Here is a 26,100-nt window from a genome sequence, read left to right on the forward strand (position 1 = left end):
CAAAAGAATCAAGATAGTTCAAACTCTACTGTAATGAAAAGATTCTTCAAGTCATATCACATACACTTAAAAAAGTCACTTAGTATCTCCTAATAATTCTACATATATTATTAAGATACTAAGTCATAACTATAAGGTACTAAATCGTGTTTTGGAGAAACCTCGTAAGGCTTGTCGTTAAGATAACGTACAGGATCAACAGGTGTGTAAATGGGCTTCCATACAAACTGTTATGCTGTATGAAGCATACACGATTTACATGTCTTGATTAAATTACTTATTTCTGGGATTTTTAACATTTTACCAGCACAAAAAGGGAGAGACATAGTTCGAAAGCAAAAGTGATAACTACTTGCATCAAATATGTGTGAATAAACCTCCCTATTAGGAATCTATTGTTTCCGTGATATTCCCAAACTCATTACTTTCTACTTTTCGTTTATTGCGTTTAACGTGCTGTTTGCGGCCGGAACACAAGTTAAGGGAGGTGATTCATCTCGACGTGTCATCATACTCTTTACTTACATTAAAAGTGTTTGATTCATTTGGGCCCACGTGACCTGAGTATTAACGGTGCTAATTAAATGCATTAAGTTAAATGTTCTATACCTTTGAGTTGGCTCGGAGCTTACAATGAGCGGTGGATAAGAGGACTGTTGCGTCACCGATGAAATGACCCCGGATGCGCGAACCGTGGATGCGTAACGAGAACGTTACGTTTCCTCAGTGCAACGTCACGCGTTCTAGCTAACAAGCTACGGTCGCGTCAGCTGCCCGATTTCAACGTCATATTGACCGATGCGTTGTCGTAGCGTGGCTTGATTTAAGAGCTTAACCAGATGGTTAAGCTCGTAAACCACGAGGCAGCAGCAATGTGCTGTCGTCGGCTGTTGTTTGGGATTATTTTGCTCTGCGAGGTGCCGATCGTACCGTCCGGTCCCATGGTGTAATGGTTAGCACTCTGGACTTTGAATCCAGCGATCCGAGTTCAAATCTCGGTGGGACCTCATCCTTTTCGTGTCAACCACGTCAACCACATTTAACACGATGGTAGCTAAGAAAGCAAAAGTCAACAGCATGCAGCTGTTGGTTTAAACAGCAGCCGAAGCTGTAACACAAACTAGGAAGCAGCGCTGTGGGCTTTCCATCATTGGCTACCAACAGGACCATCCAGAACTGGTGGTGGAGAGGAGGACACTGGAGATGGTAGTCCGTATTGGATAACCCGGACCACCTTCTCCACCACCTACTGCAGGGACAGCGGAGCACCAGATTAGCATTTTTCATTTTGAAATTTAATTCCTGTATTGCTACTGCTACACTCCGATCCTTACGTGTTGCTCATATGAATAGTGGTTAAATAGTGCAACAGTGTTTACACTCTTTACTGTATTTGCGGGTTGTTCATTTATTTTTAATGAAAATCGATTTTCAAATTAAGCAAGATGTAAAGGGAACAATTATTCCCTCTGTTGTAGTGGAAAAGCAGTGTAGAAAGCAGCAGTGGAAAATACCTTATAAGTGCAGTACAATATTTCAACAAAGATTTATTGACCTTAAAAACTCACGAGTGGGGCACAGAATAAATAATCACACTTATACAATACATTTCACTGATTACAACATGTTTATGTCCATACTACTTTATTTCTACACATAACGGCAGTGTTAAAAATGTATAAATACACAATAATATACTTAAATTGAACTTTTCTTTTGACGTTTTATTGGAATGTCTTTCAAATTTCTTTACAAATGTCCACAATAAGTGTTTTTTTGATTGGGAACCATGTAAAGGGTGGCGTTCTTGTGCAGAGATCCTACATTCTTTAATTGTGTTTCAATTCCCGTATATCAGCGAAGCCTGCGGTTTCCACAATGGGGCATTTGTATTCCCACTATATTGTGTGAATGAGTCTGGAAGAACATCAAAATACATATGATGGAAACTCACTTTCAAACATTAGACTCAATACAACGGTGGAAACTGAAAGAGGCGCTGGTACTGTCCGCCTGCACGTCTACATACAAAACAGTGCAGAAGCAACAGAAAAACTAAATTAAATGTGGCAGTGAATTGTATTTGCAAATATTATATATATATATATATATATATATATATATATATATATATATATATATATATATATATACATACATGCATCTTATCGATAATACAAATACAAATAGAAACCAACTTTTTTAACAACCACAACAATAACACAGAACATTACAAAGGAATAACAACGCTATAATTAGAAAGACATGACAAATATTTCAAATTGTCTCCATGTTCCATGCAGACAGGAGTTGGCTAATTGAGAGAAGGAAGAATATTCATTCCTAACAATTCTTATAACAAATGTGGCGGTCTTGTTCTGTCTGCAAAGCCTTTATGAGACAGACAAAAAGAAATGGACTTGACGAAATGTAAACTGTCTCATCTTGGTTTTCCTCCTAAATGTTCAGTTTATATGTGCGATATACGCATTGTGTCGCAAACAAAAGTGTTGGACAAAATTTCTCATAAACGTGTGTTTTATATGAAGTATGTGAGGGGAATGACTGCGTTTCAGCAGGACGGAGATCATCTGCACCAGTGATTCTCCACACTTTAATTAGGACAGTTGTAAGCCATCATTTTCATTAGTTTCCAGGACCTCAAATATTGAGATACTAGCTTTTTGAGCCTAAATACAGGACCTTTTTTTTGTACATAAAAAGTTTGACTTCCTGTCTATGTGTAGTTGATGGGGTTCATTAATCTCACATTTACGTTGTATACGTGAACATAATTCATTAAATCTTATTTCGTTATTATGAAATTGGTAAACGCGCTTGGTTGACATCTTATTTTGAAAACTGGATGTCATCTCACGTTATCATTTTGCGCTTCCCCCCGATGTGGGCCGCTCAAATGCGTTCACCGTGAATGTCAGCATGAAGGTGCATTAAAACTCCAGTGTCTGCTGAGTTCATCGCAGTAGTTTGGTTTGCTTCGGCGGTTCTGGGCCACTGTACACTTTCTCGGACTGAAGCGAATCCTTACTTGTCAGGAGATAAATGCTGCTTTTGCTGTTTTGTGCACACATGTCTTTTTTTCAAGGAGATCAATGAATACACTATCTTTCCCAAATAGAAAATGTAAAAGAAGGTATAAATAACGTCACTGTGCTATGGCATTCATCGGTCACAGTGGTGTTCAGGTAAAGCATTCAGAGGCTTCATAAGACGACAGATCACACAAATTTGATATATTCAAATGGAAAAAAATAGAGGTAAATAACAATAACAGAAATACAGAACAGTGCACAGAACAAATGTTGCATGTAAAAACCAATACTACTCTAGGATTGAAGGATGATATCAAAGTATACGTCTAGTAACCGGAGCTGTATGTTATGCAACCATTTAACCTTTGTTTAGAGAATTCACCTGGCCTCTTCTTTTTGTTCATTTTTCTGCACACATAGGCATGCGTGTGTATGTGTGTGTGTGTGTGTGTGTGTATGTGTGTGCGTGTGTGTGTGTGTGTGTTGTTTTGGCACCACAATCATCTCCTGGCGGCTTTTCCTCCTGTCAAATGTCAGTGGTCTCCAACTTGTTGAGCATGGCCACCTCGCCGTTGCTGCAGGTCTTCTGCGGCGCCTGGCAGAAGACGATGCTGCTGTCTTTGGGGTCAGGAGGCGCGGCAGCAGGCTCCTCCGAGCAGATGGTGGCTCGGCTGGTTTCGGTAATGGAGGAGTTGTGCTGGTAGTTGAAGTGGTTGTTGGTGATGGGTGTTTCCCCCCAGGCGGACTTCCACTGAGCCCACTTCCTCCTCAGTGCTGTCTGGGCCTGTGACGTCAGAGTTCAGTTTAGTCTTGTTTGAAGTAGCTTGAGGTTACTTAGAGACCAAGTGCAATTAAGTTCCAACCACACCAGAGGGGAAAGCGATCCATCAAGAACCCAGTTTTTACAAACTTGCGCTGCCATGGGCAGTAAGAACACGAGGCATCAGCAAATATGGGGAAACCCTTGTTTTGGGGTCATGCAAGCATTTTATCTAAATGTCAGTGTTAGTTAAGCAAAAGCATTGTGACAGCATGCAACTTATGTATGTGTGGATGTATCAGAATAATGTTTTTCAGCTCGCTGCAGGCTCTTTGTTTGCCTCTGGTTGCGTATTGTGATGCTGATGTTTTTCCCCTCCAGTGGGCGCGGTTTAGCCGTGTACACATTGAGTGTATTAGTATTTAACACAGTCGGGTACATGATCTTAATAATAATAATAATAAGTCCTTGCAGTTTGAAACATATGCGTTGCATGACTTTTGATAGTTTGCATGTACCTCAGCATTGCAGAAACAGAATATAATTGCCACCAGGAGTCCCTGCAAAGCAATAGGACATTGATTAAATATTCATATGGGAACAGATGTCACACTGATATTCCTGTAAATAATTAATAATAATAATGATCAGTAAATGAATCATCAGATGGAGCAAATGAGGGAAACCATATTTTTCTCTGGTTGCTGTAAATTAGAAACATGTTTTTTTCTGATATTGATTTGAGAGATCAGCTGAAAGTTCTATTTTCGAACGTAAAAGACGGTGTTCCACTTGTTTTAACCAAAATGTGTTTGCTCTGAAAAATATGGAAAATATTCTGAATTGAGCTGTGTTCACGTGGAGAATTCATCCTCTCTGGCAAGTAGCAGCGTCAACCTTTTGTTGGAACTCAACGAGCAGCTCATTGATGACTGCACCTGGAAGTGGGAGAAGATGTTTACGAAGAAATCGTAGATGGCCCGGCTGATGCGTCCCTCTGGCCTCCAGGGGAAGATGATGAACTGGACTCCCAGCAGAGGGACGAGGATGAGGGTGGCTCTCACTGCTTTCATGTAGGCTGTGGACTCGGCACAGTGGGTCTCTTTCAACTTGGTGATCAGAACCCGGACGATGTTCAGGAGAAAGAAGAGGTTCACCTGGGTGGGTTGATGGTTGAATTAAATGGAAGAGAGGGGAGAGAAAGAGGATTTTAGTATTTCGTATTTGATGTGAGTTCAATTGAAGCGACCAGCTTTTCATTTATTTCTGACTGGCAAAGACTGGCCTGAAGGTGGCACTATGACAACGCCTCTAAGTACCGATGGAAGTTTTCTATTACCTCAGAGACCAGTATAAACTTGGTAGATTCCCACACTTACAATCCATCTTTGCAATGCTTCTCATAATACACCTATATGTATACAGAAATATATAACACATATCAGGTAAAGGAAAAGGAATTTGAGAGTATTTTCTTTTTGGGAATATGGCTTTCCTGTTTTATCGCAGGTTCGTAATGAGGTTTTGGGAGTCGCACTGGTCTAGTGTCACTCGTGACTTGATCCACGTTCAGGATGTAGTCTTAACTGCAAAACTCACTCCCGCCAGCGTAATTAAAATGATTGCAAATGTATTTGCATCTGTGCCAGCGTTTGCATCTTGAGTTTGAGGTAAGAGCACCGTTCTGACCTCTGTTGAAAAGCACTTTAAGAAATATTAAATCTGCAAGGAGGACCTTATGTAATCAATTACTCACAAGGAGTGCAGCTTGGATGGGCCCATGAATGATATAGAGCAGGTGTGTGTGAGAGCTGATCCAGCACCTGAAACAAGCGCAAACACAGAGACATTGTGGACACAATTCCAGTGGGATTTTACTCAAAAGCACATAAGTAGGCTTGTGGTCCTGAATTAAAGCTCGATAGAGGTAGACTGCAAATAAAGTGTCTCAGACATATTCCACTTGATGAGGCAAATCAATATGTTACAAATCCTCTCTGCCTGAAAGTGCAGAGGAAGGTCACAGGAAGGAGAGAGAGAGAGAGACACACACACAACTAGACGGCATACTGCAGCAGTCCTGGCCTTGACCTGGACTCATAGGACTTATATTATCTGACTACAGGAGACCCGCAAACTCGCTACGTCTTACTTGTCGTTAAAGAAGAGCCCGCGAGCCACGGCATACGTGATGGCAGGAACGATGGGAAAACCTTTGGACAGAGAGAGAGACGGATGTATCAGCCCAACCTACTGAACCTCTCTAGACATGAACGGCTGCATCACAATGTGGGAACATAATGTCAAAGGCAAAGCCTTGATGAGCGGATTGCAAATAGAGTTTCATATTTGGTCGTTTTGTTTTGAAGAAGGGCAAATATTTTTATTTGTACACTTTTTGTGGTATTTTTCGACCAACTTTAAATAAATTATTTGACATTTTGGTGAAAGTTCGTATGCACTTTCCTGCCGAGAGTTGGATGAGAAGATAGGCCTCACCAGATGGTTAGCTTAGCATAAAGATATAGGAAAATTGTTATCCTGTTTTTTTTCCGCATCATTTCTTATGCAAATAGAACAATTCACCATGTCTTTTGGGCGAGGCAACGTTTTTTCTTTACTTCAATCCTCGTATTCAACTCACGTTGCTGTATTCACACTCAGTGGCCATGTCAGTGGCATTCGGCTCGAGCAGTGAAGTCGCAGAATGTGACTGAGGGAAACTTCTACCGCGTTCCAAGTGGAGATGAAGGAGACGTTGTAATGCCCTTTCTCGGGCCAGTGTTTGGTTTGTCCTTTCCAGGCTACTGTAGAAACCTCTTCCCTATGGAGATATATAAAAGGCTCACCCTACGCTAACTAAACACAACAAACCTCATTTCCGGGCGATTATACACAAACAACCCGATAACATTTGTCGGCAAATGAAACTGGCCCTTTAAAGAAAGAAGTCAGAAATCCTTCCGCTGGCTCACTGACGACAGTAAGTTGGAAGTAAAGGTGACACAGCGGACATGCTCATTAGAGCCACGTTATACCATGCAGATATAAAAAGACGTGAGGCTTAGAGAGACATGAAAGAACTAATACTGATACACAAGAGCGGGATGCCTGCATGAGAGCTGAAGTAAAAAGCCCACTTATCTAAATGCAGGCACATCCAGCCTGCAAGGTTACATTTATGTTTTCAGTTATGCAGGAAATGCAATAGAGAAATTCATGACGTTGCAGATGCCCTGATGATATGCATGCTACAATGTTTAAGCGCATTCATTTGGAAGACGTAAATCAACTGTTAACCTTGAATCTTCTGGTAGCAACAACTCCTTAGTTGAAATGTTGCTTTTAAACTTTTGTTGGGTGGCATTTGTAGCGCTCTTGCTAATAAATGATCAACTGGCAAATCAGGAAAAAAATTCCTCCATATTTGTCTCTACTGGCAGCACCTACTGAGGACCGATGCTGCCTCCGTAGGCCGTGTCTGAATCTTCAAAGTTGTCTCCCCAGTGTAAATATACACAGTGCAGTTGTTGTTACATATGCATGAGACCAGAAGATGGAAGCACTGAAACCCAAAAGGAAATAAACTCCAGCAAATACATCAAACCCCTCGGTGACTCACCCCATCCCACGACGTAGTACCAGAAGAGCTGCTGTTCCCCGACAAAGACGGCCACGATGATGAGCGTGTGGAGGTAGATGCCCTCGCACAGCATCCAGAAGTAGTTGGAGGTAGACGTGTACTGAGTCAGGACAGCCAGGACCTTGCAGCTCACCTGAGGGGACAGGAAACCGGCCCACAGTTCTGAGTGACGCGCAAACATTTGGACTGGAGTGGCGAGTAAACGCGCCGTTGAATTGAGTAAATCAGGCAAAGGAAGTGAGATCCACTGGAGTAATGGTGAAAGAGTCGGTCCGAGACTCACAGGGTTGCTGGCGTTTATAGCTTGGTTATTGGCCAAGTTAAGCGAGAGCCACATCATAGTAACGATCGAGTTCAAGATGAAGGAGAGAAACATGTTCTTGTGGAGGGAGATTCTCTGGCAGCTGAGACTCCTGAAAGAGAGACACAGACAGAGAAAAGCAAGAGAAGTGCACTTTTTACGTTTCATTTCTTATTTTCAATGGATACCAATAACATTTTTGGACTGAAACTGCATTATAATAAAAACTTTTTTGTTAAAATATCCCTGCAATGAAAGCTATTCACCTCTTCTCTGTTACATTTGTTAGACTGACACTAAAAGGTCACACCGTACAAGTTTAGGTGAACTTGTACGGTGTGACCTTTTAGTGTCAGTGGTTCCCACAAAGAAGCAGCTTAGTGCTGTTTCTCGTCACACACAAACTGGACACTGAAATAGTGTAAGAGGTCTGTGTTGGCAGTCAGATGATACACAAAGAAAGTCCTGACTCACTTGAAGTAGGAGAAGATGATCAGACAGATGACCAGGGAGACAATGGACAGGCCGTGACCAACCATGGCCAGGTAGTAGAGACTGATGGCAAACTGCAGGGAGGAGGAGCACAAACACAAAAGTCACTCACTACCTACGGCTTTATTCTAAAGCTCACCTTAAAGTTCACCTTGTTGTGCTCAGCCGTCCAAACAGAAATAACTTCTGACTCGCAGATATTAACTACTCTGCGTAACGTCTTTTAATCGTCTCTGTTTAAGGGTTTTAAATCAAACAATTTTGTAAAAGCAGAGCGGGACCTTCAAGCATATTGTTCTGCACTTAACCGCACCTAAGATAAAAAATCCCTTCTCAATATCACCACTGTTGTACTCTCTAAATATAAAATTACTCATTTTTGAAAATTCAACAGTGTACTCAAATGTTTGCTTATCATTTATAATAGTGAATGTCATTTGGTTCTCTTTTCTAAGTCTAATCCTCTTTTGATACCTGACTTTTCTTACCATCTCATTTTCTATCTCCCTGTGGGGAAAACAACCCCAGCATTACGTCGCATCGTGTTATAAAAGGTCAACTTCTTTTTGGTGACGTTCCCCTAATTTTGTTGTTAGGTGTTGTTGACCCTTTGCCATCATGCACATAGTGTTTACCTTGCGCTTGTCTTTGGTGTAGGCCTGACACTGGGTGTAGTTAGTCCACACCCTGTCGCTCTCCGGGTGGTGGAACCACTGGCCACCAGGATTACACACTTTGGTCACCTTCTCTGTGGAGACAATGTTATAATGGACACAAACGGGAACACTGTTGGTGATCTCATTGAGGTGACTTCAGGTGACTTTCGGTCCAAAATAGACAATGAAAAGCTGAGGTTTTCACTCAATGTCATTAGTAATTTTTTGCAAATAAACGTAAAGAAAAAAAAGGAGAAAATAAATCAAAATACTGTTCACACACTGGACAAACATGACTTAGACCAAACCTTGGAAAGTAAGAGTACGTCTCATATAAGACACCCGGAATGATGTACGTGTGCGTTAACGCCTCACCTGCTGGGTCAAAGTCAAAAAAATATTCTGGACACATCTGCATGGCAGTCCCTGGAGCCGTGTCCCCCCAGCACAGCCAGCCGTCCCACGTCCGGTCACAGAAGTTACCTGCAGAGGACAGGACATTAGAACCGGCAGAGCCTGCAGACATTACACCTGTAATGCACATATGAGTTCGCTATTGAAAAGAGACTCAATGAGATGCAATGTTGAGTGCAACTTTCTCCCACCTCTAGTTTGTGGCAAGTGACGCACATAATGTTTCCAATAGAACATCTTATTGGTAAATACTTTACGTTTATTGAACATTCACTAACCGCTAAATGACGATTCAATAAATTGCATTCTACGTTGTTTTGTGCAGTCTTGCATTCTATGTTAAAGAAATGAAATAAAGAAAAACGAGAGGCACCACTTGTATCTCGGTCAAGGTAAAGTCTATTGTGCCAAATAGGGGACATTTGGATGGTTCTACACAGAACGGTCATAAAAAACAGATATAAATACTGTTTAGATATACAATATGCAGTATGCCCCTTCCATCCCACAGGGAGAGCATTTCTAAACATCCACTCACTCGCACACAGTAACACAGAGGCTTGACGCACAGACGACATGTGAGCGCGCACTTTGACCTCATGGCCTTGGTTGGGCATGTTAACGAACCAGAGAACAGGATGCTTCGTAAAGGACTGCCTTGTAAAACAGTCATAGACATAAAGATCTACATTAAAAATGTACAGTTTCCGTTCAAAAGACATTCGCTGTTTGTTTTTTTTCCTTTTTTTCACACGGCAAATTCACATTCTCTTACTATTGAACTTCTGTGGCTCTGCTCTTAGAGGTACCTATCCTTTTCAGGAATAACTATCACTTAGCACATAGCTACCACAGCTGTGTAATGAGTGTGCGCTTTCTGCAGCACAAAGGTCAACAGAGAATCAGGAAAGGTAGGCCGCTTCCATCAGAGGATGGATGGTATATTTCTATCTAACCAAAACGGTTTGCTGCACGTATACAAACCATGCGTGTAACTTCAGCTGCCACAACTTCAAGCTTGTCAACAATCGACGGAAACCTGACGGTACCAGTTTGTACTGTGGCATGCTGGGAAAGGGACAACAAAATAGCATTTCAAAGGCAGTGAAGTACTGAGCAACAGGCGCTGGGAAAGAGACAAAGGGCAAGTTTCCTTTCTTTCAGACTCACTTCCTCTGTTATTCTCTTTCCTTCTCCTTCTCTCTCTGTCTTAGCGGGTGCACACATTGTATTAATGCATTGCTACTAACCCATTGCATTAGCATTTCATTCTACTTTATTTTATTACTTGTGCACTGTTGTCTTGTCTGTCGACTGTCGCGCACTAACCGCCAAGACAAATTCCTTGTATGTTTGGCATATTTTGGCAAATAAATGTTTCCTGATTCCTGATTTGTCTAAAATTTATAAAACTACCAAGTATGTTATGTTAAATAGATGTGTGCTAAAGTATGATTCAGTGATATTTTTTAAATCAAGTAATTGAAGTCCACCAATAGAGGTGAAGTCAATAGGAATCCTCCTCTGAGGACCATGAATGTCTTTCTAAAAATAAAAAGGCAATCAATCAATATAATTACTATCTATACACAATGAACATTGATCACTTTTCCCTTTAAAAACGAGAGGACCCCATATGTGGCCCAAACAAGCCAGAACCAGGTCAGAACCAGCACCATAATATTGATATATTTTTTCCACAGTAACATATAACTGATTGCTACACATTACAGCTCTTACCGGGTTTCCCCTTTACCCCTACAAATATAAATTGTACAAATAGAAAAAGTAGTTTCAGTGTTTTTTTGGAGCAGAGGCCAAAAAAGAGGCTAGTGTTCATGCTAACGCATCATTTAGTTAAAAACAACAATTATTTTATTGCTTGTCAACGCAATTATTTTTACTATTATTATTTATTTTTTTCGTTGCTCTCTTTCTCTGAATGCAGACAAACCACAGGAGGGAAGGGAGGGGAGATGTTGATCAGTATTGGCTTGGGAGGGACATCGTCACACATCTCACCTATGAGAGCATTTGGGGGCGGGCCTAAGACTGCTGCGGCGCTCACATGAACCGAAACAGACACAGGGACAGAAAAATGGAGAAAGTTACCAAGTCATTTTTAGAATGAGATTCTCCAAAGGAAATCCAGTATGAACATGGGCTTCAGGGAAATATATGTGTCTTTAGTGCTGGACCGCTCACTTACTACAGGGACACTACAGGGACACTACCAAACATAGAATATTGACAGATAAAATGTTTATGCTCCCTGATAAAAGAAAAATGCGTGTGCTGGTACCTGCTCAATAAAAAAGAAAACAGATTTATACATATATTTTCCTGTTATACTCCTATGATTGCAGAGGATTAAAAAAGCAAACATTATTGCCCTGGGAGTATCAAGTAGCTTTGGTTTTATATTTGATTTGATTAGATTTTTAAAGTGTTTGAACAAATAAGTGTGCAATACACTACTTTTGAATTCATTATTGAATTTTGGGCATTACAATGCAGTCAATTACCATTCATGCGATTCCTGGCGATTAATGTGTGATTATCTATGTTATTTAAATGTATTACTTATACTTCACTTGTACTAATGCATTTATTTGCAAAGAGAGTGAATTAGCGGTGCAAAATGCACATGATTTGATAAGCATTTACCTGCCATTTGCCAGAAACAAAATAGGGTACCATTTAGGAGACTTATTTTTGCTGCAGGACAGCTCTTAATGGACATTGAGACAGTCTTCTCACCTTCTTTTGTACGTGGCGGATCGTGGATGATCTTCAGGTAACACTCGAACTGAGCCGCCAAGATCTGGTTTCGGGACTTTCCTGGTCCGTTGGATATGTCGCTATAATTCTCCTGCTGCTCGTCCACTGCTTTCTCCAAAACTGGTAACAAACCTACATCCTCACATTGGGACACCTGGGTAGAAACAAAATCACATGTTCCTCCTACTACCGACAGTTCACAGGGGAGTAGCTGTGTGACTATTGCCCAAGTTGTGTTGGGAAAATGAAAAGAAGGAATAATGTTTACTGAGATCAGAACGAGTGAGTTTTTAGGAAAACATGTAACCAGCAAACACTTAGACATATTGGGTGAAACCGTGTGGCTAAAAGGTCATTTAGAGTGGGATAGTACCAGAAAAAAAAAATACTGTATGTAAAATCTGGCTTAAAGTACACGTGTGTCAAGCACATCAACACATTCACATGGTCGCACTCACCTCTGTGCCCAACGCTAGTGCAACTATCAGTGAGAGTGTCAGGATCTTCCACATGTTTCTAAAAGGGAAACGAGAAAAAGGAACGTAAACTGGAATATTTTTTTTATAAACTGTAGTTTTTTAAAAGTATGTACCATTTTACAAACAAGACAAGTCTGCAGGCGTGCTAGCTGCTCGTTTAGGCCGCACACGCCTGCACAGCTATGCTCTGAGCAAAATGCTAACGTTGTTATGCTAACAACAACAGAAAACATCAGCAGTCACAGTTGAGCGTATGTATTATACTTAGTTTTATTTTAATTTAGCAGAGTAAAAAAAATGTACCCATAAATAACTAATCCTTCTAGTCCTTAAAATGAAAATAAATAAAAAAACGCTAGCTGTATATCATTGGGGGAGTGCCTGGTCTAATATACTGCTTATCCATATTCCTCCACTATGTGTGTATTTTTCTTATCGGGACAGGAAGTGTTGTCCACTCAGGGTCAGAGAAAACAGATGTGTGTTTTGTTATAATTTTGAGGTGAAAAGTTCCCCTTAGCGTGTCCCGAGCCAAACAAGGGTGAAATTAGAACTTAGCATTAAAAGTCATAAGAGGCTGAGGCAGTCTCTGAAAACCAATACATGAAACTTACAGTAAAGTGTCTCTTTGGTGGGGAGACATGATGGGTTTTATCTGTATATGAGGGAGGAAACTAGATACGCCTCAAGACCAGCATGACACCGCATAATAACTTCAGCTAAATGCGGATAAATGGATGGAAAGCAGAATTGTGTTTCATGTGCAGGTCTTGGAGTTCAAGGCAAAGCAGCTTATTAAAACCCGGCCTTGTCTTTGGAATTGATTGCATAAGGCGATCAGTAATCTGAAAAGGTGACGTTGTCTCCACAATAGTCATCGCCAGGATATCACATATTTATGCTGTGCAGATAAGCTCAATGTTGAAAACAAACAGCCAGCGTTATAGTTCTTTTTTTTAAGTAAAATAAATGATACAAAACATATCAAGAGGACTACAGACAAATGTTTAAAATGATCCACTTTAAGAAATGTCACACATTTAAAAAAAGATGCATGGGTTTGAATATTTCAGTGGTACAACACTGTCAAACTTGCAGGGGAAAATATTTGATTGCAATAAGGTATTTAAACGGAAACATGATGGTTCAAGTTTGAATTATATAAGCAGTAACACAAATTCATGACAAAACGCTCGTCTTTCACGATAAATAAAGGAAAAATATGACAGTTCAGCGCAAAGGAGAAAGAAAAAAGGGAAAAGCCTTTCTGCGTTACGGATGTGAAGGTTTGGGGAACCGTTGCTTTGAATGGCACAAAAATAATCATACATTCTTTATTTTGCCTTCCCTTTTCTTTCCCTCTACTTGCTCACATACTGCAAAAAATGTATGTCTAAGGTGGGAAAAAAGACACAGATTGTGAAGTGTGAAGTGAAGCACAACCTTTAAATAAATTATGATGATGATCTGCAAAGATTGTAAAGAAGTCATTTGGACTCAACCCAAGTGGCAAAGTTAATCATTAAAACATTTGCTGTACAAAAGTCGTCAGCATTCAAGAACTTCAAATGTCACCAGTGGGTCATGTTTTGTTAGTGGAAAGGTACAGGATATTGCACAAATTACAGAAAAAAATAAGTCAGACGTTTCCCTTCCCCAAACACAATGTAACATTGTATTCTTTCTAATGACCTGCAGGAGGCCGCCCCTTTGATTACAAATGTCTAAATAATCCTACTTCTTACTGGATTTATTACGTCAGTACACATTGTAAACATGAGTTTATGGTCTCATAAACGTCTTAAGTCTTACAGCATGCATACAGCACGATGTTCATTTGGTAAATAATGGACTCGTTTAAAATAAAACAGACAGCACGATGCTTTATGGCGTGGTTACCGTTGGACTGACAGCTCGCATTCAGCGCTATGTAGACAAGGAGTTTGTGTTTTCGTCTTACAACTGTTAGCTTTGCACAGTGTGTTTGGACGAGAACAGTTCGAACACCCTTTGTCCAGTCTGTGAGCGCAAAGCTCAGCTAACTAATGCTGTCTTAAGCTTCATATTCAAAGGTCAGACATGACATTGCTGTTGTCTCTTCTCATCTAACTCTCCTGTAACACCGCTTCATGCTTCAGCTTTCTCTTTGTAGTTTGGCTTTTCTTTAAGGAATTGTAAAAAACGATTAAAAGACGTTTCAGAGCGAGGCACTTTTTGCATACAGCAGTTTTACTAATATTCTAATGTTGTAAAGGAAACTGCCGTTGGCAAAAAAAGAAAGAATCTGCTCGTATGTGAGAGCATGTCCACGATGACTGACGTTAGTTATATGAGGACGGGTGAGGTCATGTACATATTTGATGGACTGTGAAGAAAAACGATACTGTTCAAACAAGTAGTTATCTGGAAATTACAATATATCTAATCGGGGCCTCAATATTATCTTTCTGTCTTTAACACCCTGCGAAGTAAAAACGCTTCATCTTCATCTTCATCAATAGGATCGTCCAGAAAAGGACGTGACATGTTCAAGAAAACACTTTAGTCTTTAACGTAACAGATCTTATTTTGTTCATATGTGGAAACTGCGCTAAGATCCGCCTGATACAGAGCACTCGAATGAACGAGGAAGTGAAAGCGCGCCGTGTGATTGGCCGGGCTGCTGTCAGAGGGAGGAGACTGTGAAAGAAACTCCAGGTTTATTGAAGAAAACCTGCTGCCGACCAGGTGATGTTCACAGGATCAGTTACCATGGTGACTGAGCCTGAGCTTTAGTCACCTCCCTTTGTGAAACAGACAAGCCAGCGTTCCCCTCATCTCAGGGTTAACAAACTCTGAGTTTCCACTAAACCCGCTTCTTGAAACGGACCCCTGGGATTGACCCAACCATCCAACCCGGTTCAACAGGTGAGGGCGAGCACGCGTGACGACAGGGCTAACGAGAAACAGGTGAAACTAATAAGGGCGGGGCAGACAATCGCAGAGGCGGAAAAAAAAACAATGTCAGGAAGTAAAACAAAAGACACGAGGAGCTTATTTCAAAATAAAAGCCGTAAACACCAAACCACTGACTGTACCTTGCCGTTGGCACCAACGAACACATGCACAATCTATCTGTGAACTGCAGCCAAGTAGTTTTGTTTGTTTTTTGTTTTCTGGGAACAATAAAAGCTGAAGGGTAACTGCATTTGTCCCTTTCTCTGTGCCTTATTTTGTCCAGAGTCATCACCTCTGATTAGCAATGGAAGTGATCGACAGCAGCAGATAGGGATGAGTTGATGAAAAAACAAGCACGCCGACAACATTAATGGAGGAAGGAGCAGAAACGCAAAAATCCCAGCGTGAGAAAAACATGTCTTACAAACAGTTTAAATTATTTTCATATTTTTAATTTGCATGTCCTAGAATAAAGCCCACTTTAAACTGACTAATTCCTTGTGTGGGTGTTGTGTCAAGACTTACTACTACTTTACGTTATCTTCAGACATTCTCCCTTATTTAGTGACAAGGACGAAAAGAGGAGTTTAAACTTGGGTCAAACACACACACAGACACACACACAGACTGAACCTACTCCTCTATTGTTCCTCCTCGTCTCTCCTGTTATCTCACGTTGTCCTCTGTTCTTGGAACGTCTTCCTCTCAACCTGCCCGTCTCTCTTCTGTCTTTTCTCTCCTTCACTGTCGTCTGTCAGTTAATCTCATGTGTTGTGGCTCACGTTGAGTCTGCGAGGGTCCTTGACAGAGCTCAGCCCCTCTGGCTTTCATTTCATGTCTTGTCGGTCAGCTTGATTCTGGAAAGTGATTAAGGACATTAACGCAAGAATCATCCAATGACCCTTTAAAGTGGAACTATACCGGTTCTAAAAATAGCACCACCGCTAATGATGTGAATGTAAATCACTAATGATTGTTGTTGTGAATGTTGGAAGATACATCTTCCAATTAGGGTGGCCATTTCCTTCCTTCCACGTCAAAAAGGAGGACACTTTGCATACACGGGGACACGCAAGCAGATATTTGTTTGGTATAATCCGGTTTTAAATTTTACTATGTTTTTCCACCAGAATACATAAAGGTGCATACACATACCACATAGCTAATAAAAAATATACAAGATACAGCTCATGACAACGTGCCCTTCCAATTCAGATTACATAGGTCTAATAATATTTGTTATGCTAATTAACATGAACAGGACTTGTATGACATTCTGACGGTGTGCGCGCGGGTGCCGGGTGGCCAGAGCGGAGCATGTGAGAAAATGAGCAGTGAGATACAGTAGTAGTTTGTCCTTTTACACTGTGAAATGATACACCCCCCCGGCCGCCGACCGCTAGCACCCCCCCGTCAGCGTCCCTGATTTGGGGTTGGGAGAGTTGGTTGTTGATAAGTCACTACACGAAAATGTAACCAATGAAATTTGACACACATTTTTAGCCAATACGTATTAAACTAACGAGGTAATGTGTCGAAAGGCGGACCGTTTTAGTTATTTTCTCAAAAGGAGGACAAACGAGTGTCCGGCTTAAGGCTGCGCCTGCAGCCGGACGGGGCATTTAAAAGCCGGACGAATGGCCACCCTACTTCCAATCCAACCGCATTACTTTAAAGCCGTCTTGATTTCTTTGTGAATTCTTTTCAAACTGGAACGCTTGTCTGGTAACAGCTGTGGAAACAACACTGAGCCACAAGTACACCATGTGTGTGTGGAAAACTAAACGCTTAATGTCACATCAGAAGAAACCCATAAGTATCTATGTATCAGCATTCATAATCCACATCACACCCTATAATGCCTATGGATCTGTCGTCAAACCAGCGCTCAGGACCGAGCTGCAGAAGAGTCTCTCGTCAAGCGGAGCCCTGAACATCAGGGACGCTTCAAAGGAATGCAGGTCTGCAGATTAGACACACCGGGCAAAAAGCACAACAACCATCACAATGATGAAACAGTCCTATTAGTTTTAGGAAGCACAGTGAACAAACTCAAAATGCTACCCATAAGCAACCAAACAATCCAAAAGTCCCTGTGACTTTATGCTAAACCGCTACGACACAAGTCTTAATGCAAAGAGGTGTGAATTATGATTAAATTAACAAGTTGAATATCTATTGAATGAATATCTATTGAATGTAAAGACAAGGTTTTGATTTGATCAAGGAAATGAAATGTGCTCATCAATCTCCTCAGCCAAAGGCTAATGGGACGAGTGAATGTCAGTGGTATTATGGCAGGGCCTAGTTATTCAGAGGTTCCAGTAATGTTCCACTTCACTGGGAGGTGGAAATGTGTATTTGTGGCTGTATATAAGACACAAAGTGCACTTCTCCAGGACTGAATTCCTAGTCTCACTGGGACGTACTTTGGCATAGACGAGATGCTCCCTGTCACAGTCAAGTGGGGCATACAGTATCATTTATTTGGAAAAATCATTCTTGAGGTTTGTTAAAACAGCTGATTTAGATGTGTTTCATCCACTTCATATGCTTGCATGATTTCATCTATTAAGTCAATGATGAACTGCCGTAATTTGTTTGCACACCCAATTTCTCTCGAGCTGCTCCACCCCTCTAAATCAATTAGTGGCATCCTAGATTTCGATTTCCCAGAATCCCTTTGGAAAACATCCAACCACTGGTAGTTTTCCATTGCTGAAGCATAAGTGCTATTGAACTCTGCATCATTCGCCGATGATTTCATCCGGTTACATTTTCTACACAGAATAAATGACTGCCTTTTAAATCTGACTGGCAAAAAAAAAACTGTGGAAAGATCTTTGACCTACGTAACTATATCTTAAGCCTCTATGTCTGCTTAGTATCCACCACAATGCAAAAAGAAAACACAAGTACTCTGAGTGTACATTTATGTCATTCCACATCCTCAGACCTCACTGTGAGAGTAGTCTGCTCTCATGGGATCATGGGCTGGTGGGAAATCCACATGTTGCTGTTACACCAGATTTAGCTCCGTAGGCCATTGCACCCAGCGAAACGCATCGCAGATGCTGCTGTGACATTTGTCCTGACCCGAGAGGTCATCTCTGCCAGAGGTACTTATTATTTAGAGAAGAGGGACCGTGATAGCAGCTGCACGGACATGCACACATTTTGTAATTAGATGTAGTTGTATCAACGTAGTATCAGAGTTAATATGACAAAATCCCGGCACAAATGTATCTTATCTTCAGGGGAGCACAGATTAAAAGCCTTGACTTAGACTGAGATGAAAAATAGCGTACGAGCCTTGAGGGTAAATACAGACTGGAATTCTTCTAGTCTCTGGCAACAAAAGAGAAAAGGACACATTGTTATCAAATTATGTACTTTTTAAGGAAACCAGAACAGTACAACTCCAGGGAACAATTGAGCGCTGTGCTACAGATGGGAGTGTACGGCAGAGATGTGATAACATACTAGAACAACAACACCAGTGAGGACCAACGGCAGCAGAATAAACAGCCAATCACTCTAGAGCTGAACCAAGAATGAGAAACAATGGTGTTAACCTGAGACTTAGACTCTCTGCGGAAACCCAAACCACAAACCAGGACCACGATGAACAATTATAGTCATTGTTTCTTACTGGTATTAATTCCAAGGGGATGCCCTTTAATAAAGCCAGTACTTGGGAACTTGGAAGCAGAAATGTAAGATTGATGTTAAATCGATTATTTAGATTAATTCTATATTGTTTGTTCCATGTTCCATCTCTTTAAACCACAACGTCTACTATCAGTGGTGAAATGTACATTTACATCATCAAAGGAAAGCACCAATAGCTTTCAAGAATACAAATGTTGGCCTTCTGCATGACAACGTTTTATATACTATCACGGTTATATATTCTGGTTCTGCACAAAAAAATGCTTTCGTTGTTATATTATGTGTCAGTTTATTTACTCTATACAGCTGTTTTAACTGGGGGCTTTCCCACACAGGGGTCACGCCCCTAAAGAGGGTCACAAGATAAATCTGAAGGGGTTATGAGGTGTCAAAGAAGTAAAAACACAGTTCTGCTACAGCGTACACAATCATTTTAGTGGCCTTTGGAGTGAATCGTTTCTTGTTTGTGAACTATTCTACCTTTTTGGGCCTCCATATACAAATTGTCTGAGAGGTTTCGTGGGACGATTACTGTTTGATGTAGCTGCTAACAAATAGACACTGGTTCGTCAAATATTTAACTATTTGGATCATCTTTGACGATTGTTGGTATTTCATCAAGGTACCACATGTTGTTTTAGTGTGAAATCTTAATTTGAAAAGTTAAGCGTAACACTGTGACCTGTAGTGCTACTTATCATTCTAGACTGCTGTGGTGTGAGTTGCTGATAGTTTTAAAGATTTAGTCTGTACAGATGTCTGCCTTCCTTCCAATATAATAGGACTACAATGGAAATACACATTTTCCGGAAATCATGACCAGGTTACACAAGGTAATCCGCAGACTTGGTTGTGAGCAGTTTAATGGAGGAGATTTTTTTAATTCAACCATAATCCCCTCAGGAAGGAAACTACTGAATACTTTGCCTGCGGATTATTTTGATGATTTAACATTTTTCTGAAGTGCTGTGAGCCACACAAATTGTGCGCCATTTAGTCTTGTTATGTTGAAGAGAAGGCATCTCTACTGCCGATATCTCCAACTCTTGCACTAACAACCATCCAGAATAGCACTATGGGGAAAGAGGAAACATGTATATATATGTATATATATATATATTTTTGGGGGGGATTAACTATGAATTGATCTCACCAAGGGATGCTCTAAAAAGTGGCCTAACCTTGCATCATGCATCACAGATATTTCTGTTCGCTTCCATCTCTCTGTGTTTAAAATCACATTCGGCAGCCCATTTAAGCTGCATCTTCTCATCTGCCAAAAGGGAGACGGATTTAGTTCAGTGAGCGTCACTCAAAGAATCACCGGATGAAGAATTCAGGGGTGAATTTACCCTCAGGTTTCGTCTAATAAGCTGCTGCGGAACTGTCCGAGGAATATTCTCGTAGCTATCGGGTGAGAGAAGAGTGTCTCCAATGGCCGACATTTATATATATATATATATATTTATATATTTATTTATTTATTTATTCGAGCAGCCTGTGTGTAATTACGAATGTATGTATGTATGCCAGGGGAGCAGGAGGAAGGATGAAGGTTAAGGAGGATCTTCCTCTGGCGTCCTGCAACCACTTCCTCCCTTCACCCCGACTGCACGTCCAAACAGGCCAGCAGGTTAAAAATAAGCCATTGTTACACAAAGGGGCATGGAAAGGACTTTGGTATTGAGGAGACATGGGCTTTTGATATGAACACACAAAGTCTCTGTTACACAATCAAAAAGTCAGGATGTTCATATGACATAATTACATCATCACCTCAGAAATATGATATCTAAGGTAGGTGCAAAATGTTGGATTATTTTCATTCTCGCTTAGATGGGCTCCATCAGCCTAATATCAATCATGCTGATTCATGACTGTTTGCTCAAAGACCTCCTGTGGTTGTAGTGATTCACACTTTAAAAAAAACACAACCCACAACTGATCAAGCCCCACGTTCGAGCCAGTATGTAATGTTTGTTTTAATTTATCTTCAGTGGAAACACTGAATATGAATATGCAGTTCTGACATCAAACACTGGTGATGAAAAAATGTGTTAGCAACTTGTTGGTGTGAGAGTGTGACTTGCATGTTCAGATTCATTGGCACTAATTCCAATGGTGAAACACTAATAAGTTAATAATAATCACCGGATCGAAAAAGCAACTGGACAATGATCTGTTTGTAGCCTAGAACTCGGCAAAAAAGAAAATACCCTACATTTTCACAATGTGACATCTGAAATGTTTCTTTATGTGACCAATAGCTCCTATCCTAGAGTTTGAATTAATGCAACGTCACATGGTCACGCTCCAACAGCACTTCATGATAGGAGATCCAGCGATAACGACGTTTGTAAAACGATCCTGTCCTGTTCCATGTTACCGTTTCATCATTTCATCACTACTGTGCACCGCTCTATAACAATGTTGTACGTCAAGACTGAAACAGGCTGGAAATGAAATGAATGTGAGCATCCATTGATTCATGTTAACTGTGCTGCAAAACCAAAACAATTAACTCTAACAAATGTTTAATTAATTAATTTAATTTAATTAATTAAAGAGCTGTATCTAACATGAGTCGATCGCAGAGGCTGAAACATTTATCCACGACTCCCGTTTCTGTGTATCCGTTTTCTATGGCAAATGAGTGCGCATCTTCTTCTAGTGTTCTCTGTGGAACGAGGTGCTGTATCATTGGGTCCTGCAGATCACTCCCAAAGGCCGTCACATCGCACGCACCCGGATTTACAACATATAAGCGGGCCGTCCACGTAGGAGTGATTAAGATCTCAGTGATTTTCCCATAGCTGGACCCAAATATAGCTCCCCCAGCCTGGAGCTATGCCATGCCTTGTCTTTGTTTATTTCTTGTCCCCGTGGGTTACAAGAGCAGCAGGGGCACAACGGAGAACACAAGCACTGCTCGATGGTCGCGCCATGACACGAGCGTGCAGCCTCTGCCTTTGGGCTCCCCCCCCCACCACCCACCATCTCACAGTCAGTGTGGGAGCCAGCACACCCTGACACAGTTCTCAGATATGGTCGGCCTGACACCGCGTTCTTCACCAAAGCATGTACTCTCATTCTTTTTTTTAAGCCCGTCTCTTGTTGCATCTCACAGAGGTCTTTCATAACCCCCCCCCTCCAACATCCCGCAAAAGAATAACCCAAACCCGGTCCTTCTTTGTCGCTTTCTCGACGTGGTCGGGCACACTCCTCCCTGTAACAGTGATTTATTCTTGTCATCAATAAGGTAGCTGTCTTTGTTGAAGCAGTCCATAAATCCATGGTCGAAGGTCAACTATGAATTTCTAAAGCTTTGCAGAAGGAGATGATATTGTTCATGTCAATTAATTGATAGGAACGCTCCTAACTCCTCTATACTTGTTTATTATATTTGACGTGTCAGTTATCTTCCCTCAATCTAAAAATAAGCACATGTTTTTTCAGGTACCGGGATGGTGTGTGTGTGTGTGTGGGGGGGGGGGTCGTTATGAAAAGGAAAGGGGGGCATTAACTGGAGAGTGAGTTGGGGGTTGGGGACCAAAGTAGCTGCCAAAAACACTTATTAATACACCGTTAGCTGCCTGGCAAGAGCAGGCTGTTCCAGTCGAGGAGCCGCTGGAGCTCTGGGCAGGGGGGAAGTTTCCCACGGACAGACGCCAGGGTCAGACTGTAAGGTCTAGGAATCCAGAAGTTAAGCGAGGAGCTGGTCTGAGATCAGTGCCTTTCACCACACTTGGCAGAGGCGGGGTAAAGGGTGTACCTGAAAACACTCCAAATAAAATGGAGCCAGTTACAGACAGAAGAATGAAGCCAGCAGGGAAATAACCTCTGCGCTGGAAATAAAAGCTGCCTGGCAAATTTTGCAGATGCCGCGGATGGTATGACAATAATAACCCTCTTGACCCCATTCCATCCAATATCCTACAATCTATCGCTCCTGACCTTCCTTTCCTCACCTGTCTCATTAACTCTTCTCTGTCATCTGGCTGTTTTCCCAACTCTCTGAAGGAGGAAAGAGTTAACCCACTCCTGGAGAAACCCACCCGCCACCCATCTGAAGAAAAAAACTATCGACCGGTCCCTTCTTGTCCAAAACTCTTGAACGTGCTATCTTTAACCAACTCTCCACCTATCTCCACCATAACAACCTCCTTGACTCCCACCAGTCAGGCTTCAAGGCAGGCCATTCCACAGAGACTGCTCTCCTCGCTGTCTCAGAGCAACTCCACGCACTCTCTCTCTCTCCTCTGTCCTCATCCTTCTGGACCTTTCTGCTGCATTTGACACAGTAAACCACCAGATCCTTATCTCCTCCCTTCAGGAACTTGGTGTCACAGGCTCTGCTCTCTCCCTTCTCTCGTCCTACCTCGACGGCCACACCTAGCGGGTTACCTGGCGAGGATCTGTGTCGGAACCTTGTCCTCTTACTACTGGAGTTCCTCAGGGTTCTGTCCTGAGTCCCCTCCTCTTCTCGCTCTACACCAACTCTCTCGGCGCTGTCATTCACTCGCATGGCTTCTCCTACCACAGCTTTGCCGATGACACCCAACTAATTCTCTCCTTCCCTCACACGGACACTCAGTGAGGGAAGGACGCTCACTATCTGAAAATCAACCTCGACAAGACTGAGCTACTTCTCTTTCCAGGAAAAGATTCTCCTACACAGGACTTGACTTAACTTTGGCAACTCTGTGTTAAAGCCCACTTTAACTGCTAGGAAACTCAGCGTGACACTTGACAGTCAACTCTCCCTGACTCCCAACATCACTGCAACAACACAATCCTGTAGATACACGCTCTACAACATCAGGAGAATACGTCCTCTTCTCACTCAGAAGGCGGCGTACTGATTCAGGCTCTTGTCATCTCCCGCCTGGACTATTGTAACTCCCCCCTGGCAGGTCTCCCTGCCACCGGCATTCAACCACTGTAGCTCAACCAGAATGCAGCAGCTTGACTGGTCTTTAACCTTCTGAAATTCTCCCACACTACTCCACTCCTCCGCTCTCTTCACTGGCTGCCGGTGGCCGCCCGCATCCAGTTCAAAACGTACTCACGTACAGTGCTGTGAATGGATCGGGTCCCGTCTACATCCAGGACACGGTCAAACTCGACATCCCAACCCGCACTCTCCTCTTTGCATCTGCAAAACTGCTTGTTCCTCCCTCACTGAGAGCAAAACACTTGACTAGATCACCACTCTTTGCTGTCCTTGCACCGAAATGGTGGAACGAGCTCTCTGAAGACACCAGGACCGCAGAGAGCCTTCACATCTTCCACCGCAAACTAAAGACACACCTCTTCAGACTCAAATAAAAACGCAAACAAATTGTAGCACTTGAATTGTACTTATAATGTCTCTTATCTATTGTAAGTTGTAGATCGGCTTATTTGATGAAATTGCACTTTCTTGTTTCTTTTGTGTCTGTATTCTTATGGTTGAAATGCACTTGTTTGTTTGTAAGTCGCTTTGGATAAAAGCGTCGGCTAAATGACATGTAATATATGATACACTCTGTGGTCTTCTTTCTGTGTGGATCCAAGAGAGCACCTGTTAGTGTGCATTCAAAAGTGAATGAAAATCACAGAGGAGAAATTCAAATTCTGGGAGTAGAAACAAAGCACTTGTCCGGCCTATGATGCAGGCTTTATATCAATAGACTAGATGCTCATTACACCGTAAATCCACAGTTCTGTAGCATGTATTTTAGTTTATTTATTTATTCATTATCACTATCAATGAGATATACATTTACATCAAGGTATTATTGAGTATAAACAGATATACTGCACTATACTGTATAGGTTACAGAAAAGCGCCAACATTTGAATGTGACTTCTGCTTTGAGAAGCTGCTTAAAGCTCTCTGCTAATGAAACTGCTAACCATCGAAATCGCTGCAATACCCCCCCTCTTCGCTTTATTCACCTCCCACCTCCATCGTTTACGCTGCATGGGACTCGTCTTCCACTTGCTGTGTTTCACATCAGACACTCTCTATTCAACCCTGATCTATTTCTATTCATTTACTTTGAATTGCCACTGTAGAGGCTCAACTCAAGGTGTGACCTCCCCCCAACCTGCATTCATCCTCGATGATATACTGTATGACCCCGTACAGAAAAAAACTACAGTTATTTTCATTTGGTGTGATCCTTTTTAGGGTGTGGAATTCAATACTTGATGGTGCCCTCGATAGGAATTGTGATGTTAAAACACAGTCCTATGCTATTAAAAGTTGTTTTTATACATGTAGAAGTGTTCTAGCGGACCTTTGCATTGCCACAAGTCTCTTTCATCCGGACTTCTTATGGTTTCAAGTGAAGCTTCATAAAGTCGCGGGAATAAGTCACGCCTGGATTGTTGAGGCAGCCTGACGTTTTAAATGTATTTTAGATAAGGAGAAGACGCAGCGACTCGTTGCTTACCTTTTCTGTGAGGGAGCCGTCAAAGTGTCTCTTACTCCGAATAGTCCCATGCTCGCGAGACGCGCGCGGAGAGGAGTCTCGCGCTGCCCATCCGACGACACGGACCGAGCTCGACGGCGCAGCCACAGCTGTCTGCTGCGCGCAGCGGACGGCGCACGTTTCCCTGGGGTCCCTTTCAAAATAAAACATGCCAATAAAGGAGCGTCTTTAAAAGTAGCCTGCTGCATACGTTTTTATCGAGCACACAAGTTCAGTTGAAAGAACCGGGAAATTCTTTGTTCGTGACACTGTAGCTGCATAAAAAATGAAAATAAATAAAGCATGTTACATTTTACCATTCAAAGTCTTCACAATTAACCAGAAGCATATTAAACTACTTAAGGAATACAACATTACTGTATTCTTGTATTTCTGAAGCGACAAATTGGACGCCTTTATTTTGACAGAGAGGAATAACTTCCTGTGTGATTTT

General features: G+C 41.7%; 1 protein-coding gene and 1 non-coding gene across 4 annotated transcripts; one reads left to right on the forward strand and one right to left on the reverse strand.

Annotated features, from left to right (window-relative positions):
* Nucleotides 1–935: 935 nt before the first annotated feature.
* On the forward strand, nt 936–1,007 carry trnaq-uug (transfer RNA glutamine (anticodon UUG)). Its single transcript has one exon. It is a non-coding gene; the product is annotated as a tRNA-Gln (tRNA).
* A 511-nt stretch (nt 1,008–1,518) lies between these two features.
* Nucleotides 1,519–25,784, reverse strand: LOC120829630 (calcitonin gene-related peptide type 1 receptor). 3 transcript variants are annotated; one of them, XM_040193926.2, is made up of 14 exons: nt 25,629–25,762; nt 16,154–16,373; nt 12,559–12,616; nt 12,080–12,254; nt 9,281–9,388; nt 8,885–8,997; nt 8,232–8,323; nt 7,740–7,869; nt 7,436–7,589; nt 5,966–6,026; nt 5,570–5,636; nt 4,752–4,970; nt 4,332–4,373; nt 1,519–3,837 (listed from the first exon to the last, which is right to left on the reverse strand). In XM_040193926.2, exons 3-14 carry the CDS (start codon nt 12,610–12,612, stop codon nt 3,580–3,582), a joined length of 1,473 nt encoding a protein of 490 aa, XP_040049860.2. In that variant the 5' UTR covers nt 12,613–12,616; nt 16,154–16,373; nt 25,629–25,762; the 3' UTR covers nt 1,519–3,579. The 3 variants fall into 3 exon arrangements, with proteins under 3 accessions (XP_040049860.2, XP_040049859.2, XP_077941681.1); XM_040193925.2 differs by lacking the exon at nt 16,154–16,373 and having other exon boundaries at nt 25,629–25,784; XM_078085555.1 differs by lacking the exons at nt 16,154–16,373; nt 25,629–25,762 and adding an exon at nt 24,262–24,282.
* Between the last annotated feature and the right edge of the window lie 316 nt (nt 25,785–26,100).

Source organism: Gasterosteus aculeatus, chromosome 2 (genome assembly GCF_964276395.1).
Source record: "Gasterosteus aculeatus chromosome 2, fGasAcu3.hap1.1, whole genome shotgun sequence".
Classification (NCBI taxonomy): domain Eukaryota; kingdom Metazoa; phylum Chordata; class Actinopteri; order Perciformes; family Gasterosteidae; genus Gasterosteus; species Gasterosteus aculeatus.